This window comes from Bos mutus, chromosome 18 (assembly GCF_027580195.1).
Source record: "Bos mutus isolate GX-2022 chromosome 18, NWIPB_WYAK_1.1, whole genome shotgun sequence".
NCBI classification, from domain to species: Eukaryota; Metazoa; Chordata; class Mammalia; order Artiodactyla; family Bovidae; genus Bos; species Bos mutus.
In genome coordinates, this window is record NC_091634.1 from 55,293,994 (window position 1) to 55,311,875 (window position 17,882).

The 17,882-nt window shown below is 40.6% G+C and overlaps 1 protein-coding gene across 1 annotated transcript; it reads right to left on the reverse strand.

Moving 5' to 3' along the window:
- Positions 1 to 2,868: 2,868 nt before the first annotated feature.
- DYNLRB2 (dynein light chain roadblock-type 2) lies at positions 2,869 to 13,048 on the reverse strand. Its single transcript, XM_005907874.3, has 4 exons — positions 12,930 to 13,048; positions 10,411 to 10,486; positions 4,156 to 4,323; positions 2,869 to 3,126 (listed from the first exon to the last, which is right to left on the reverse strand). Exons 1-4 carry the CDS (start codon positions 12,930 to 12,932, stop codon positions 3,083 to 3,085), a joined length of 291 nt encoding a protein of 96 aa, XP_005907936.1. The 5' UTR covers positions 12,933 to 13,048; the 3' UTR covers positions 2,869 to 3,082.
- Positions 13,049 to 17,882: the final 4,834 nt, after the last annotated feature.

Sequence of the window (17,882 nt, forward strand, 5' to 3'; positions counted from 1 at the left end):
ACTGCAAGGAGATCCAACCAGTCCATTCTCATTGCAGTTCATTCTGGTCTGCAAGGAGATCAGTCCTGTGTGTTCTTTGGAGTTGACTCATTGGAAAAGACTCTGATGCTGGGAGGGATTGGGGGCAGGAGGAGAAGGGGACGACAGAGGATGAGGTGGCTGGATGGCATCACTGACTCGATGGATGTGAGTCTGGGTGAACTCCGGGAGTTGGTGATGGACAGGGAGGCCTGGCGTGCTGCGATTCATGGGGTCGCAAAGAGTCGGACACGACTGAGCGACTGACGTGATCCGAATATTCCATTGTGTATATGTACCACAACTTCTTTATCCGTTCATCTGATGATGGACATCTAGGTTGCTTCCATGTTCTAGCTTTGTAAATAGTGCTGCAATGAACAGTGGGATACCTGTGTCTTTTTCAATTTTGGTTTCCTCAGGGTATATGCCCAGGAGTGGGATTGCTGGGTCATATGGTGGTTTTATTCCCATTTTTTTAAAGGAATCACCATGCCATCCTCCATAGTGGCTGTGTCAATTTACATTCCCACCAACAGTGCAAGAGTGATCCCTTTTCCCCACATCCTCTCCAGTATTTATTGTTTGTAGACTTTTCGATGATGGCCATTCTGACCAGTGTGAGGTGCTATCTCATTGCAGTTTTGATTGCATTTCTCTAATAATGAGCGATGCTGAGCATCTTTTCATGCGTTTATTAGCCATCTGTGTCTTCTTTGGAGAAATAACTGTTTAGGTCTTTTCCCCACTTTTTGATTGGGTTGTTTGTTTGTCTGCTATTGAGTTGTATGAGCTGCTTGTATATTTTGGAAATTAATCCTTTGTCAGTTGTTTCATTTGCTATTATTTCCCCCCATTCTGAGGGTTGTCTTTTCACCTTGCTTATAGTTTCCTTTGCAGTGCAAAAGCTTTTTAAGTTTAATCAGGTCCCACTTATTTACTTTTGTTTTTATTTCCATTACTCTAGGAGGTGGGACATAGAGGATCTTGCTTTGATTTATGTCATCGAGTGTTCTGCCTATGTTTTCATCTAAGAGTTTTATAGTTTCTGGTCTTACATTTAGGTCTTTAATACATTTTGAGTTGGTCTTTGTGTAGGTGTTAGGAGGTGTTCTAATTTCATTCTTTTCCATGTAGCTGTCCAGTTTTCCCAGCACCATTTTTTGAAGGGGCTGTCTTTGCCCCATTGTATATTCTTGCCTCTTTTGTCAAAAATAAGGTACCCATAGGTGCATGGATTTATTTCTGGGCTTCTACCTTGTTCCAATGGTCTATAATTCTATTCTTGTGCCAGTACCATACTGTCTTGATGACTGTAGCTTTGTAGTATAATCTGAAGTCAGGAAGGTTGATTCCTCCAGCTCCATTCTTCTTTCTCAAGACTGCTTTTGCTATTCAGGGTCTTTTGCATTTCCATATGAATTTTTTTGTTCTAGTTCTGTGAAAAATGTCATTGGTAATTTGATAGAGATCACATTGAATCTGTAGATTGCATTGGTAGTATAGTCATTTCCAGAGAATTGATTCTTCCTACTCAAGAACATGGAATATCTCTCTGTTCACATTATCTTTGATTTCTTTCATCAGTGTCTTATAATTTTCTGTGTACAGTTCTTTTGTCTCCTTAGGTAAGTTTATTCCTAGATATTTTATTCTTTTTGTTGCAGTGGTGAATGGGATTGATTCCTTAATTTCTCTGAGTTTTCTTTGTTAGTATATAGAAATGCAAGTGATTTCTGTGTATTTATTTTATATCCTAAAACCTTGCTAAATTCACTGATGAGCTCTAGTAATTTTCTGATACTATCTTTAGGGTTTTCTATGTACAGTATCATGTGATCTGCAAACAGTGAGAGTTTTACTTCTTCTTTTCTCATCTGGATTATTTTTATTTCTTTTTCTTCTCTGATTGCCATAGCGAGGACTTCCAAAACTATGTTGAATAACAGTGGTGAAAGTGACACCCAGTCTTAGGGGGAATGCTTTCAGTTTTTCACTATTGAGAATAATGTTTGCTGTAGGTTTATCATATATGGCCTTTATTATGTTGAGGTAGATTCCTTCTATGCCTATTTTTCAAAGAGTTTTAATCATAAATGGGTGTTGAATTTTGTCAAAGTCTCTTTCTGCATCTATTGAGATTACCGTATGGTTTTTATCTTTCAATTTGTTAATATTGTATCATATTGATTAATTTGCATATATTGAAGAATCCTTGCATCCCTGGAATAAACCCAACTTGATCATCGTGTATGGCTTTTTGATGTGTTGCTGAATTCTGTTTGCTAAACTTTTGTTGAGGAGTTTTGCATCTATGCTCATCAGTGATACTGGACTGTAGTTTTCTTTTTTGTGTGTTGTCTTTGACTGGTTTTGGTATCAGGGTGATGGTGGCCTTGTAAAATGAGTTTGGAAGTGTTCCTACCTCTGAAATCTTTTGAAAGAGTTTTAGAAGGATAGGCATTAGCTCTTATCTAAACATTTGATAGAATTCTCCTATGAAGCCATCTGGTCCTGGGCTTTTGTCTTTTGGGAGATTTTTGATCACAGCTTCAATTTCAGTGCTTGTAATTGGATTCATAATTTCTATTTCTTCCAGGTTCAGTCTTGGAATATTGAACTTTTCTAAGAATCTGTCCATTTCTTCCAAGTTACCATTTTATTGCCATATAGTTGTTCATAAGAGTCTCTTATAATCCTTTGTATTTCTGCATTGTCTGTTGTAACCTCTCCTTTTTCATTTCTAATTTTGTTTATTTGATTCTTTCTCTTTTTTTGTTGATGAGTCTGGCTAAAGGTTTGTCTATTTTGTTTATCTTCTCAAAGAACCAGCTTTTAGTTTTATTCATCTTTACTACTGTTTCAGAAACTTATTTATTATATAGTTAAATTATAAATTTACAATACATTCAAAAGGGATTAAATAAGACATGTAAAGAGTTTAAATGTAAAAATAGAAAGGACTGTCCAAAAGATCACTTGGATTGATTATAATCTCAGGAATCTTTAAAGAATGAAGTGTTTTCAGCCTGGCATCACAGGGCAGAATTTGGCTGTTGCAGGTCTATTCACATGGATTCTGAATGACGATCAGAAGATATTCCTTATCTGTGGAGAGAGATGGACAAAGTTAATCCACCCTAAAAATTGGTTGACTCTCTGCGACCCCGTAGGCTGTTCCCCACCAGGCTCCTCTGTCCATGGGTTTTCTCAGGTAAGAATACTAGAATGGGTTGCCATTTCCTACTCCAAGGGATCTTCCTGGCCCAGGGATCAGACCTGCATCTCCTGCATTGGTGGGCAGATTCCTCACCACTGAACCACCAGGGGAGCCCATCTTATGTGTTAGGCTACCCTAAAAATTAAATTTAATAAAAGAATGCTTCAGCTCATCTGCTTGTCTCTTCAGCACATCACTTGGACCTTGTGTAGACCAGTGGTTTGCCAGCCTGGCTGCACATCAGCATCACCTGTTGAGCTACCTGGGCCCAGCCCCAGATTCTATTGGTCTGAGGTGGAGTTCCAGGTATCAGTAAAAATTTTTAAAAAGATCTCCAAGCAATTCTAATGTGCGCCTTGTGTGAGAACACAGGTGCAGGTAAAGCTTTATTTAGTTTGCGGGCGACTCTGATTTTACAGCTGCATTATAGAGAAGTTTGCTCTAGACTAGATTTAGGAACATGAGTCCTGTTTTACACTGACATCCACTAACACAGTGAATGCACCTCCTTCGAGGAAAGAAGTATTTCTGTGGCGGCTGGCTTTTAGTGGCCCCAGTGGATGGGCTCCACCCCAGGGAAGGTTTGAGACCCAACAGACCTTTGACCCACCCTCTGCTTTATCCCCTGGATAGGAGATATTTCTCCCACTCTTCAGGAGGTCTGTGTGCTAAGTTTACGTAACAGGAAATCTATACCTCCTAAATGTTTTACTAACAACAGGTACAAACGGGCAAAATCCAACTTCTTGACTAATTTCAAGGAATTTTCAGATTCAAACTTCTTCATTTTTTAATTGAGGAACATGATGTGTCATAGTGCATGTTAAAACCCACAGTCCCCATCCTTTGAGACACAAAGCCTTTATCCAGTAAAGTAGAAAGATGCCTGAAATGTGACATGAAATGGGCCAGATTACCTGGAGCTACCATGATTTCATGTTTCTTGGATCTGATCCTAAGAAAAGTTAGGTCGTTCTGAGGGTCAATGTCACGGACGGTACTCTTGGCTTTCATGGTCAGCTGATGAAGGAGACCTGCGTACTGAACTGTTGTTGAGTTGTCCAAGGTTGTTCGGATGGGAATGCCTAGTACAAGATTTAATTATGGGTTAAACATTTTTTTTTTTTTTTTATAAAAGCAATAGGTGCATCATAGAAATACTGGAAAATACTGGTAATTTTAAAAAGGAAGAAAAAGTGATGACTCATATTACTCACTGGAACAATTTTACTTTATTTCCTTCCAATCTTTCTGCCTCCACATGGATTTTAAAATTTAGTTGGATCAAATTATAAAAGTAGATTTGACTGTTGCTTTTTTCTTCATTCAAAGGGCAGCATACAAGTTTTCCTTGTTGACGGTGCCATCGACATTATTTTTAATGGCTGTAGACTTTACTGTTCTTTGGATACAACATAATATAATCAACCCCCTACTATAGGATTGTTAGGTTGTGTGTTTTTGTTTTCGTACCTAATGGTGATGAACACTTTAGTATACAAATCTTTTGGAAATTGTTAATTGATTATTTCAGTAGTAACATGTTTCTATATGAAATGCATTTCCCTAAGCATCCTGTCTGGAGAAGGCAATGGCACCCCACTCCAGTACTCTTGCCTGGAAAGTCCCATGGATGGAGGAGCCTGGTAGGCTGCAGTCCATGGGGTTGCTAAGGGTAGGACATGGCTGAGCGACTTCCCTTTCACTTTTCACTTTCATGCAATGGAGAAGGAAATGGCAACCCTCTCGTGTTCTTGCCTGGAGAATCCCAGGGATGGCGGAGCCTGGTGGGCTGCCATCTATGGGGTTGTACAGAGTCGGACACGACTGAAGTGACTTAGCAGCAGCAGCAGCAAGCATCCTGTCTACAGTGAGGTGAGTTCACCGTGAGAAGCTGTGAAAAGTCCACTTAACACATGGTGCTAGTTTCCTGAGAACAGAGATAGAAGGGGGTATCTGCACCTGCTAGAGAGTATCAAAAGGGGTTTTCAGAATTTCTTTGTAACTTCCTCATACAGTATTTTGCAAACCTTAATTTTTATGCTAGAAAACACAGCCACAAAGATGCTGTAGTTTGGCTGGGCATGCCCTGGTTTGCACTCATTCTTGGTTTAAGCATGATTAGATTTGGCTACTTGTGTGCTCTATTGTTTCATTATGAGTGTAAAACAGAAGCTATTAATTTAGCAGAAAAAAACCTAGCCAGACAAATATGCGAGTATAATTTCATTCCATTCAAATCCATCCAGCCTCTCTTCAGGTCACTCTGTGCTTATTGTGGAACAGGTGCCGTGCTAGCTGTTTTACATATATCGTACCTAATCAGAGCCGACCTCCATATTATTTTGAAAACTACCAAATAAGCCAGGGAATTCCAAGGATTTGATTTGCAAATGTGCCTTGAGTTTTGGGGGGCACATGAAGGTGAATCTGGGATTGTTGTCAAGTTCCTCAGGAACCCAAATGAAGGCCCATCAATAAAAAAGGCTAAGGTGGCCCTCTTGGTTTTTTCCCTCAGAGAATGTAGCTCCAGAAACTGGTCTGAGTGCTTCTAACTTGGGACTTTGTTTTTCATGAAAACCTTTGGAGAGCCTCAACTCTGAAACAGACTAATTTCCTTCCCCTTTAAGAAATTCATTCTCTCCAGAGTCGGTCTTGCCAAACAAGATGAGGAGGACAATATTTATAAGGAAAACCTTTTCAGTAAATAAGGTTTCATAGAAAGCTTGTTAATTTCTGTATTATTGTTTGCTGGCCACTTTCTCTCCAGAAGTCAGTTCTGTCTTTCACACCTGGTGAACCATTACATGTGTGTCTTTACCAAGCAGGAGACTGAAAGTGGAGCAAGCACTCCACCTTTTAAGGGTGCTTTTTGACCAAACAGTTTTATTTTGCATCACGAAGAGTGACTATCTACAAAGTCTGCATTGCTCAGTGTCAAAAAAGAAATACAAGCAGAATAAATTATTTAAAGTGCAGATGACAAGATTATGAATCAGATGCTCGGGCCTACTTAGTCAGTCTATTCATGATCCAAGTCAATAAATAATAGACCTAGCCTTCCTGAATAATAAGTGTGCACTGTGGAAACTCTTGGAGTTCTTCATATTGCTGTGGACCCTTGGGGAAAAAATATCAATCAACAAATATTTATTGAGTTCTTGCTTGGGACCATGTGAAGTAATTAAAAAATAATTTATTAGGAAGTAATTATAGCATATGGTATAAAACACACCCACTTCTTCTGAGAGGTAACCACTGCTCTGTTTCTTTGGTGTCCTTGCAGAGATAGTCTAAGTTTATTTAAGTCTGTTCACATTTGTATTCTTCAACTGTATCATTCTCTATTCTGTACCTTAACTTCTTCCATTTGATACACTTGGAAAGTTGTTGCCTTCTGTCCACATAAGGCTAGGGCATTCCTGTTAATGGCTGTATAATGCGACTGTTGAATGGATGCTTTGTAATGCACGTAACTAATATATCTTCCTGCCAAGCATTTGGGCTGTTCCCAATCTTTGCCTTTTATAAACAAGGCGACAGAATATATCTGTGTGGATGCCATTTCACATTTGTATATACTTGTGGGTAGGATAAATTCCTCAAATGTAACTTCTAGAACAAAGAGTATAAATTCAATATTCCTAAATTTACGACACTGCTTTAAAAATATGAATCTTTATGATCCCACCAAGGTGGTACTCTTCAACTGTACACTTGTAGTTTGGTTGCTAGATTATATTTCAAAAATAAAAGGAAATGGCTGGATGGCTGGATAAAATCTAATGAAATCCAAATGATGGATTGTTAGAAATGTCAAGAATATTTAAAATTAAGAGCCTGCAGAAATCAGGCTTATATACATAAGAATATACAACGGATATGACTGTCTGGGAAACAAATATGCATGTTCACCAGTATCTAGTTCAGTGATCAGGACTGTAATATTGTAAACAATGAATTATTTTATAAATGGGGAACCAATGTTAACAAAGAATCTAACAAAAACCTACACCCCTCAGCATTGGGTTAAACTGATAAGCTCATTTCATTGTCATGGATAAGTCTATGTTTCAGATAGTGAAACCAAAGGACTCTGCTGCACATGGCAGAGAATGAGTTTAAACGTATAACATGGTAGAAGGCTTACCTCACCACAATCAAAAACCTAAAAAACTGTTAAAATGATTTACTGGGAATTAGTCAACTAAAACCATTGGTAGAGAGCAAGAACACACAAACAGCAGCTTAGTTAAATATTTACAGTGTTAAATTTCATGGGACTTCTGAATGCTGCAAAGCTACATTGTAATAAATGGCACATTCATTTAAACTTGAGTAGGCTGTTGAGATGGAGCATTTCATTTCATTCGAGTCACACAACTTATACTATATGCTATTAGTAAACATCCTTGTCATACACTCTGGTTGTTAATAATCTGACCATAAAAATAAGCCCCTCATTTGTATTTTTTGGGAAAAGGTTAATTTGGCTTTCAGAAAAGTGCCCCGAACCTTAACACAACCTTTTCCTAGTAGAGGTTAATTAGAAGTTAATGAGTATGAAAAATAATATTGTGTTACCCTTGGATGAGAAAAGTGTTAATTGAGAGACCTCAGGAAAATAAAAGTCATTTTTAATTCAACTGCTCAAGAGATAATCACCGTTAACACATCCCTGCCTTTTCTTCCATATTTCAGTGTGTATGTGTGCTTGGCTGTATTTAGGATTTAAAAATACTGGGTACTGCTTCGTTTCCTGCTTTTTTTTCATCTAATATTGGGAGTAGTTTTTCATGACTTTAAATATTCTTCAACATTTTAAATAGAGTAATGGTTCATTGAGTAAATATTACATAATTAATTCAAAAATTTCCCTACTGTTGGGAGAGATTTATTTACCTATTTGTCTGTGTATGTATTGTGGGAGAACTGGGTTCTATCCCTGGGTTGGGAAGATCTGCTAGAGAAGGGAAAGGGTACCCACTCCAGTATTCTGGCCTGGAGAATTCCATGGACTGTATAGTCCATGGGGTTGCAAAGAGTCAGACAAGACTGAGTGACTTTCGCTTTATTGCTGTTATATATGATGCCTCTCTGAGATCCTTTGCACCTAAATCTTTTCTTCATTACTCCTTAAATAAATTCCCAGGAGTGGAATTACAGATCAAAAGGTATGGATATTTTTCCAACATTTAAAGCATATTGCCAGAATTATGAACTTTAGACTAAGTCTGCCTTCAGATACATTGTCCTCGGTGTCAGGATTGGTGAATGAATGTACCTGAGTTAGTTGCTAAGTTGTATCTGACTCTTTGAGACCCCATAGACTGTAGCCCACTAGGCTCCTCTGTCAATGGAATTCTCCAGGCAAGAACACTGGAGTAGGTGGCCATTCCCTTCTCCAGGGGATTTTCCTGAACCAGGGATCGAACCCAGGTCCTCTGCATCGCAGGCAGATTCTTTACTGTCTGAGCCACCAGATGGGTTGAATAGAGTTCCCTCCAAATTTCAAGCCTCCCCTAAACCTCAGAATGTGATCTTATATGGAAATAGGGTCTTTGAAGATGTGAGGTCATACTAGATCAGTGTGGGACCTAACCCAATGACTGGGGTCCTTATAAGAAGAGGAAAAAGAGTACGAAGAGGAAAACGCACACGATGATGGAGGCAGAGGTGGGAGTGACGCGTTTACAAGCAAACATACAGCAAGGGCTGCTGGAACTCACCAAGCCGGGAGACAGGCAAGGAAGGATGCTTCTGTGAAGAGAGCCTGGACCACTGACACCTTGATTTCAACATCTAGCCTTCCAGAACTGAGAGAGAATAAACGTCTAATCTTTTTAAGCCACTAAGTATGTAGTGCTTTGTTATGGCAGCCAAAGAAAACAAATACAGCCTCTCTGTGAAGTCCTTCAAATCTTAGGGGGTGTGATAGAGCTTATGCAAATGCCTGGAACTAAAATCAGTTCAACCAGAACAATGGACTCAGACTGGATGGCCTCCTGGAAATATTAGGCATAGCTCTTGATTTACCTGTAGGCTGATGTTAAAACCTCTCCTTCCTGATCACTCAAGCTGGGTGAATTTATTACTTGACATTCTCTTGACATTGAGCATTTTTAAATTTTATTATTTTGTAAAACACATCAAATATTTTATCTGTATAAATAAATTAAAAATTTCCACATTCACAGAACTACTTCATTACAATTCTGTTAAGTATTGGGTATTGTGCCAGGCCCTTGACAATTATTATTTCACTTACTTGTCACAATCATCAGTAAATTGGGTTATTTTCCATTTTTAATAATAAGGGATTGAAGTTGAGAGCTTAAACAGACTTTCAGTGGGTAGTTGCTCAATAAATATTTATTGATGGATTTGCTCCATAATAATGATTAGCTGTGAGAGTCCGTTGCCAAGCACCGAGTTGGCAGTGTGCCAATTCCATGGTTATACCATGAATTATGTGAAGTAGCTACTCTTGTTTCAACTAACGTTCTGGGATCTGTGGCACCTCTCGCCCTTACAGATGCCTGAATTAGCAATGAAGCCAGCAGAAGCCTTTAAGAGGCTGCCACCATAGCTGAGCATGGAACAACGTGCCAGAGAGAAGGCTCTGTGGACTGTTAATAGGCAAGTTTCTGGAATAAGTCTACAGATTTCATAGGTGGAAATGTATTGGCCCTCCTTTAACTATAACCATGAAGACTATACTATAAATTACATTAAAATTAATTCTCAAAGATTTCATTTACTATGGTGAAGGAACGGTTTCTTTTCAAATGAAGATTGAAACTCTGTACGCTTTACAATTTCAAAATGAAAGCAAACTGCCAACAATGGTATTCTTATCTTCATTGTAATAGTTTCATAGCTCCTCCTGAAATGTTAGAAGAGAGTTTACCAAAGCTTTAAAAATTAGACAATGTACAGCACTTCTTAGGAATATATATACATTAAAATTTTTATTTCCCTACCTTTTAGCAGAGTGCTTGGCATGTAATTAACAGACACTCAATAGATGTTTGATAAGTAAATGATTCAGCTAAAATATGTAAAATATACTTTTGACTTAAAATTCCAAGATGTTTGCCTAAGACTTCAAAGAACAAAAAGGCTCTTGGTCTGCTTCTGCGTGTCAAGAAGGCAGCCTGTGATGTATTTACCTTCTGCATTTACAACCATTGTTCCTATAACCCCTTTATGGCTCTGGATCCTCTTTAGGGTTTCCTCCACCTCTGCCTGGAAGAGATCAGGAAAAAAATTAACCAGAGTCTTCATGGTGATCCCAGTCCTAACGAGAGTAATGTTTAGAAAGATCCCTACTCCTCTGTCTCCTTAAACTAAGGTATTGGATGCTAAATCTCAGCTTTTGGAAGAGAGCATTGAAACTGTCAAGACCCATATGCAAACTTATATAAGACTCTCTACATACAACCCTGAAAAATATCTTGCCCCGAACTTTTGTTGAGACAGAAATCTTGCCTTACAAGAGCGCACTTCATTTTTATCTGTCTCTATTCACTGGAAAAGTATCCTTTATGTTGAACAGAAATCTGCTCGGGTCATCTTTCATTCATTGATCTTTCTGTATTCACACAAAAAATCCCATTTCTACATTATAGATTTAAAAAAATATTTATAGAGCTATATTACGACCTCCTTCCTTCTAAAAGCATCACTTAATAAAAAATCATATTCTCAGTTGTAAATGTCATCTAACTGGGAGTTCAGATGATTAAATTAAAAATATTCTGTGAAAACAATGTATCCCAGGATTCTATTGGTAACTACAGCCTGGATCTCAGGGCATGCTGAATGTTCAACCATAAATGTTATAATCCCATTACTGGGTTTTAAATTTAGCTTTCTGAATCTTATGCATAGACTATTGTACCAGTTTATTTCCTTCTACAAATGCTAAACTAAAGAATATTTTTTCCAGCCTGCATATTTTTCATAACAGAGTAATCACTGGATATTCTGAATTCAAACAGTATTCTGCAGAGTCTTTTGATGAGAGTTTATAAAATAATTTTGTTTACAACATTGTATGGGTGAATGCTATGTTACTTTTGTCAAAAGACAGTTTTCTTTTGACTCAGTTTTCTTTTGACCCTAATGTGGGCGGGAGCACTTATTTCCTCTTTCCACCACTATAGCAGGTGTTTTCTGAATTTCAGGCATTCGTGTACCAGCTTTTCAATTTCTGCCATTATAAATAACATCTATATTATTCACCCAGCACATTTTTAGAATTATCTCACTGCTAAAAGTTTAAATGAATGCATTTTAAAAGGAAACTATACATCGCTACCACAAATGCAAATTCTGTATCATTTGTCACAGGCAGAAATAATCATAAAAAAAGAGAGATCATATTATTAAATTCTACTCCAATGAAAATTATGAGCCTGAGGTTTGCACTTCAGGTGAAAAATCAAAACTACTTGATAGATAGATGATCGTGGCATTCAGTTCAGTTCAGTCACTCAGTCGTGTCTGACTCTTTGTGACCCCATGAATTGCAGCACGCCAGGCCTCCCTGTCCATCACCAACTCCCGGAATTCACTCAAACTCATGTCCGTTGAGTCGGTGATGCCATCCAGCCATCTCATCCTCTGTCGTCCCCTTCTCCTCCTGCCCCCAATCCCTCCCAGCATCAGAGTCTTTTCCAATGAGTCAACTCTTCGCATGAGGTGGCCAAAGTATTAAAAGGACCTAAAAGTGCCAGAAAGTCTCTCCTGGATATAGTCTAGAGGCTGAAAAAAATGAAAGAGGAATAACTTTCTCTGATGTGATTCACTCTGTGGTATTTGGTATTTCTGAGCCATCTTAAAGTAGCAACTCATGTTTGCATCTCACTTTGGGAAACACTGCACTAAAGCATAGTACCTGTACAGGGGATTAAATAACTACTTTTTTTGTGCCATCTATAGGACAACGTCCACAGCTCCTTACAAGATCCGCTGACCTCTTTATTTCTGTTTTACTTCTCTCTCCCTGCTCGACCCAGCCTGTCCCTCTATTTTCCCAGGTGTTTTTTCCTTTCGTGATTTCTGAGCCCTCATAATATAGTCTCTTAATTCCCATCGCCAATACCTTTTCCTTCCTTAAAAACAAACAAACAAACAAAACACCAAAAACACTTTCGGTTTGTTCTTTTTCGACCTTTCTCTTTCTCCATTTTCCTTTTCTTCGCCTCCCTTCTCCCATCCCTACTTCCTCTTTTCTATTTTTCTTTCTTCTCTCCTCAACAGCTCCTCCTTCTCGCCCCTCTCCATTCCCTTGCGCTGTCGCATGTCTTTCTTTCCCTTCGGGGTGATTTTTCTCTCCTCCATGGTGCCTCTTCCCCTTTCAAACTTCCCTCGCTGTCGAGGAGATTACTCATTCCCCTCAGGATCTTTCATCCCTTCCGTGTCTCTTTCTCGATATTCTTCCTCCTCAAGTATTACTCCCAGAAAACACCCCTAGATATCTATTCCCCAAGAAAGCTCCCCCCATCTACACATCTTCCCTTCCTCCACGGTCGCCCCCTCTGGTCCCTCCAGCGTCTCCGTGTGCCCCTCCAAGAAGCTTCTGGAGCTCCTAGCCTTCCCTGCGGCCCCGAGAACTGGGCAGCGAAGGGACCCTGCCTGTCGGCACCCTTGGCGGGCGGGTTGTTGACAGAGATCTCGGATTTACCATCTTATGGGCGGCGAGACTCTGGGCTCAGACCTGCGCCACTGCGGCCTCGGATGTCAACAACGCTTCCAGCCGTTGCTAGGAGACAGTGGAGGAAGTGATCTCCCGGAAGCGTGGGTACCCGGGCCTGCGTGCGCGCGGGGCGGGCCTTGCGGGGCTTGCACTTCCGCCCGGACCTGGCTTGACCTTCCCGGCTGCCGTAGCCAGGGGCTGGGGACCGTTGTCCCCAGCGCTCACCTGAGCTGAGAACTGAGGTACTTAGGCCAGGCTTCGATTCGTTCGTTCGAAGTTTCAGTCAGTCATTCCTTGAGGTACGCGTTCGGTAACCGCCAATTCCCCGTTCAAGAACGATTTATTGACCACTTACCGTGTCCCGTTCTCTGGGCCTGTGGTACATTCTAGAACGGGAGACAGACAAAATGCGCGACAAACGAAGCAGTACTGTCCAAGTGTGATACGTGTTCTGGAGCAAATAAACCGGCGTGGTTCCGTCTGACCCCGGGGTGATATTAGGTATAGACTCAGCTGCCCTGTGACCCGCAGAGTTGCTGAGGCGCTGCCGGGTCAGGGCTGACACATTTGTTCCCCCGCCCACCAAGCGCATTTCTTTTTAATTGAAGACATACACACACACACACACACACACACACACATACAATAAGTATGTATATAGTAAATATATATTTATTAAATTACATCTCCCCACCCCCAACATGGAGAAGGCAATGGCACCCCACTCCAGTACTCTTGCCTGGAAAATCCCATGGATGGAGGAGCCTGGTGGGCTGCAGGCACGGGGTCACTAAGAGTCGGACATGACTGAGCGACTTCACGTTCACTTTTCACTTTCCTGCATTGGAGAAGGAAATGGCAACCCACTCCAGTATTCTTGCCTGGAGAATCCCAGGGACGGGGGAGCCTGTTGGGCTGCCGTCTGTGGGGTCGCACAGAGTCGGACACGACTGAAGCGACTTAGCAGCAGCAGCAGCAACCCCCAACACCGTAGGTGAAGTGTCATCATAACGTCTTAGGTTCTCGTGGTGGTTGTACCACCCCCGAGCTGCTCTTCCCTCAGTTGTAGAGCTGCTACTACCCAGTACTTATATTTAACCCACTAGAACTTTATTTTATTTTTTACAAAGCCATTTGCCCACATTTCTGAGTTGCTGAAAAGTGGCAGGTTAGTGCTGAGTTTCTGCAAATCTCCGTAGAAGAGCAGTCCATTGGGTATTGGAGGAACTGAGGGAGGAAACAAGTTAAAGGTCAACTAGGGATGGTTACAAGTCTCTTGGTCTTCCGAGGGGCATTGATGTATCTTGGTAGTCTGGGAGGAAGAGACAGAGTGTACCTGAGGCACAGTGGGAAAATTTTGTGGTTGGGTCGGCATCTTGTCCTGGGGTTTGAAGAGAACTTGAATGACTGAACTCTAGACAGGTCTTCCCTGGTGGCTCAGTGGTCAAGGATCCACCAGCCAAGCAGGAGACACGGGTTCTATCCTTGGGTGGGGAAGATGCCCTGGAGAAGGAATTGGCAACCCACTCCATTACTTGCCTAGAAAACCCCATGGACAGAGGAGCCTGGTCCATGGGATCAAAAGACAGTTGGATATGACTTAGCGACTGAGCATGCATGCAGTAAATATAAATGGTCAAGTTGGGACTGCTTCTCCATAGGGACCCCACTATAGCAGCTCCCTGTAATACTGACTCAGTTTGTGCTTTTGTTTCCAATAAGTACGTTACACCAAACAAGGCATAGTTATTGCTAGGGAAGTCATCTAGAATCTGAATAGGTCCTTGTCTTCCTGGTCAGGGATGCCCTGGAAAAATTTTGAACTTGGCTTGGGACTAGATGATCCATTTCAACTTGGAGTCCTACCCTTTGATGATACTATGTTATGTACAGAAACACTCGCTGAAGCTCTAGTTCTGCTTCAGTTTTTTTTTTTTTTTTTCCTTTGAGAAACTTACTGCTTCTCAAAAAGCCAAGTCACAATGGCTAACTCATACCGCCTTGTCACTCCACACTTGACACTCCAGCCAAGGTCATTTGGAATGGGCAACTGAGATTCTGGGGGAGGAGCTGGTGTGTATGTTTGCAGATCTAGTTCTGCACTGATAACTTGTATGCTTTTCAGTGATAAAAGTGCAGGCATATACTGCAATACTGGATAAATTGTATAAACACTGATTCTTGGGCTCTCTGGGTGTTTTAGATCCAGGAGATTCCTACTTGGTTGTGCAGCAATTTGTTTTGCTTCTAAAAATCAGTGGCAGTGCACCGTGTTATCGCTGATGTCAGTCAGCTTTAATGAAGGAACTGACTGCATATGCATGGTCTGCGAATCCCCTCCTTTCTGAAGTCAGGGTATCAAACTCATTCAATAGCTGACAGCTGTGATTAGAGCAAAGAGAGACTCCGGCATGAAAGGCACTGGCAGGAGTATCCAACTGCTGAAAAAAGTAATAAGAAGTAGCCAAACTGACTTCCAACCAACAGTCAAGTTTGACTCACTGTGCACAGAAAATCAATGAAGAGAATATGAGCCATTTTCTCCGTATTGATTTTCACTTCTAATTATTCCTTGGAGGTAGCATGGTTTAATTTTTATGCTTTTTGAGGGACTATAATGAATATCCAGAGCTGTGCTGTATAAAATATCTTGGCAGCATCTATCACGTTCTCTATACCCATGCTCAGTGTATGGGAACCTCTGTTTCTCTTTTTCTCTTCTGTTCATCCCCTCACCACTTCTTTTGACCCACAGTAAATGCTAACTATAGTTCAATAACTTTGAACTAAAGTGAAAGACTTAATGAATAATACTTTTTGCAAGTACTCTTGAAGTGACCACCAAAGTTGTGGTACATGCGAACATAAAGTCTACTGTTCTTCACATATAATTTTGTGAAAGTGAGACAATTTTCTGCTGGAATCTCTCTAATAATTTGTTTCTACTCTCTGTTTAATCTGAAGAAACCCAGGTAACTTCATGAGCTCGAGTTTTATCTTGGTATTTTCAGTACCGTCCCATATAGAAACTGGCATTCCTACCAGTTGGCAAATACTAAATAATGAGCCAAGGAGTATACTTTGTGCCCATTTTCTCATAAAATAAGGCATTATTTGTCAGTTTAAACACAACTTCTCCTAGTACTCTAGTGATATTGCTCAAAAAAGTGTACACTAGATTCTTTGACTTCCCTGATGGCTCTGTGATAAAGAATCTCTCTGCCAGTGTAGGAAACTCGGGTTCACTCCCTGGATTGGGAAGATCCCCTGGAGAAGGAAATGGCAACACACTCCAGTATTCTTACCTAGGAAATCCCTTGGACAGAGGAGCCTGGCCTGCTACAGTCCATGGGGTTGTAAAAGAGTTGGACATGACTTACGACTAAACGGCAACAGCAACAACAGTTTGCTTGAAAATTGCCCTTAATACTGAAGCAGAATTAGGGGATGTCAGTGACATCAGTAAGTATTATAACTGACCCAGTACCATTTTAGAATGACAGATTTAGAGTTTCAGAAAATCAGCCATTTTCTACTTTATATTAGGACAAAGGCAACCTCTAGGGTAATTCTTTTCAGGACTCAAGTGTAACGTAAGCATTTACTTCCTGTAAGAGAATCTTTTCTGTTGTAATTAAATGGTTTCCTAGAGCACAGAATTTGGAGTTACATGCAGCTAGGAAGGCAATGGCACCCCACTCCAGTACTCTTGCCTGGAAAACCCCATGGATGGAAGAGCCTGGAAGGCTGCAGTCCATGGGGTCGCTGAGGGTTGGACACAACTGAGTGACTTCACTTCCACTTTTCACTTTCCCGCATTGGAGAAGGAAATGGCAACCCACTCCAGTGTTCTTGCCTGGAGAATCCCAGGGACGGGGGAGCCTGGTAGGTTGCCGTCTATGGGGTCTCACAGAGTCAGACATGACTTAAGGGACTTAGCAGCAGCAGCAGCAGCAGCAGGGTGATGTTTCTAGGTGTGTTTCTGTGAGTAAAGTAAGTTATAAGAGCTTCTGTTTCCTCACTTATAAAATAGGAAAGACAGTATCTCAGAGTTTATGTGAGGTGTCAAAGGTATCATGTGGGTGAACTACTTGGCTTGTGTCAGGTGCCCGCTATGGGTCATTTAGCCACATTACTTTCTGTGTCATTTCCTTTCTTTAGTGTTCTTCCTTATTTCTTCCATTCCTTTACTCCCTTCTTTCCCTCTTTCTCAGCTTTCTCTTTCTCTAGCCTTTCCCTCCTTACTTCCCTCCCCTATTTCTGTCCTCTCTCCCTTCTTGACTACTTTCTCTTCAGCCTCCTTTTCCTTCATGCCCTCCCTATGAAAAAAAATTTATAACTTGTATCACTGACTTTCTCACTAAAGAAAATCTTTCCCTTGGTTCTCTTATTCCTCTTCTCCAGTTATTCACTTAAAATGTTCATCTAGTGTAATTTATTTACCTCTCATCTCATTTTTTCACAATTCCCATTTTTAAACTAATCGCTCCAGCAAGCAGTTTCCATCGTTGTGCACTGCACCCAGTAGATAGTCTCAGTATCTTAGGGGTGAGGGAAAATTGTTACTATTTCCTGGTTTTTAATTTTGTTCAAAGAAAGGACTGAAGGGAGCAATAAGAGAACCATGTACTTTATATACCCCTTCTTTTTCCCTGATAATACAGTCAAAAGGTCTCTAGTCTATTCAGTTCAGAATTACTTTCATTGTTAGGTATAACACACAAGACAGTTTGGTGCACAAAAGTTGATTGGTGAGTTACTAACACAGGCCACGTGCCTAAAAGAAAATATAAAATCAGTGAGTTACCACAAAGTGAACGCCTACGTAACCCCCAACCAGGTCAGGAGATAGAACACTGCCCACATTCCAGAAGCTTCCACATGGTCATTTCCAATCATTACCTTCACATTGTATGGCCTGAAAAGCCTAAAATATTTACT

What these genes read in the sequence shown, in the direction of transcription:
- DYNLRB2 (XM_005907874.3), bottom strand. An exon ending in AATGGTTGTAAATGCAGAAG is followed by an intron (nt 4,324 to 10,410) that starts GTAAATACATCA and finishes ATCTTGTACTAG; the next exon opens with GCATTCCCATCCGAACAACC. An exon ending in TGAAATCATGGTAGCTCCAG is followed by an intron (nt 3,127 to 4,155) that starts GTAATCTGGCCC and finishes CTCTCTCCACAG; the next exon opens with ATAAGGAATATCTTCTGATC.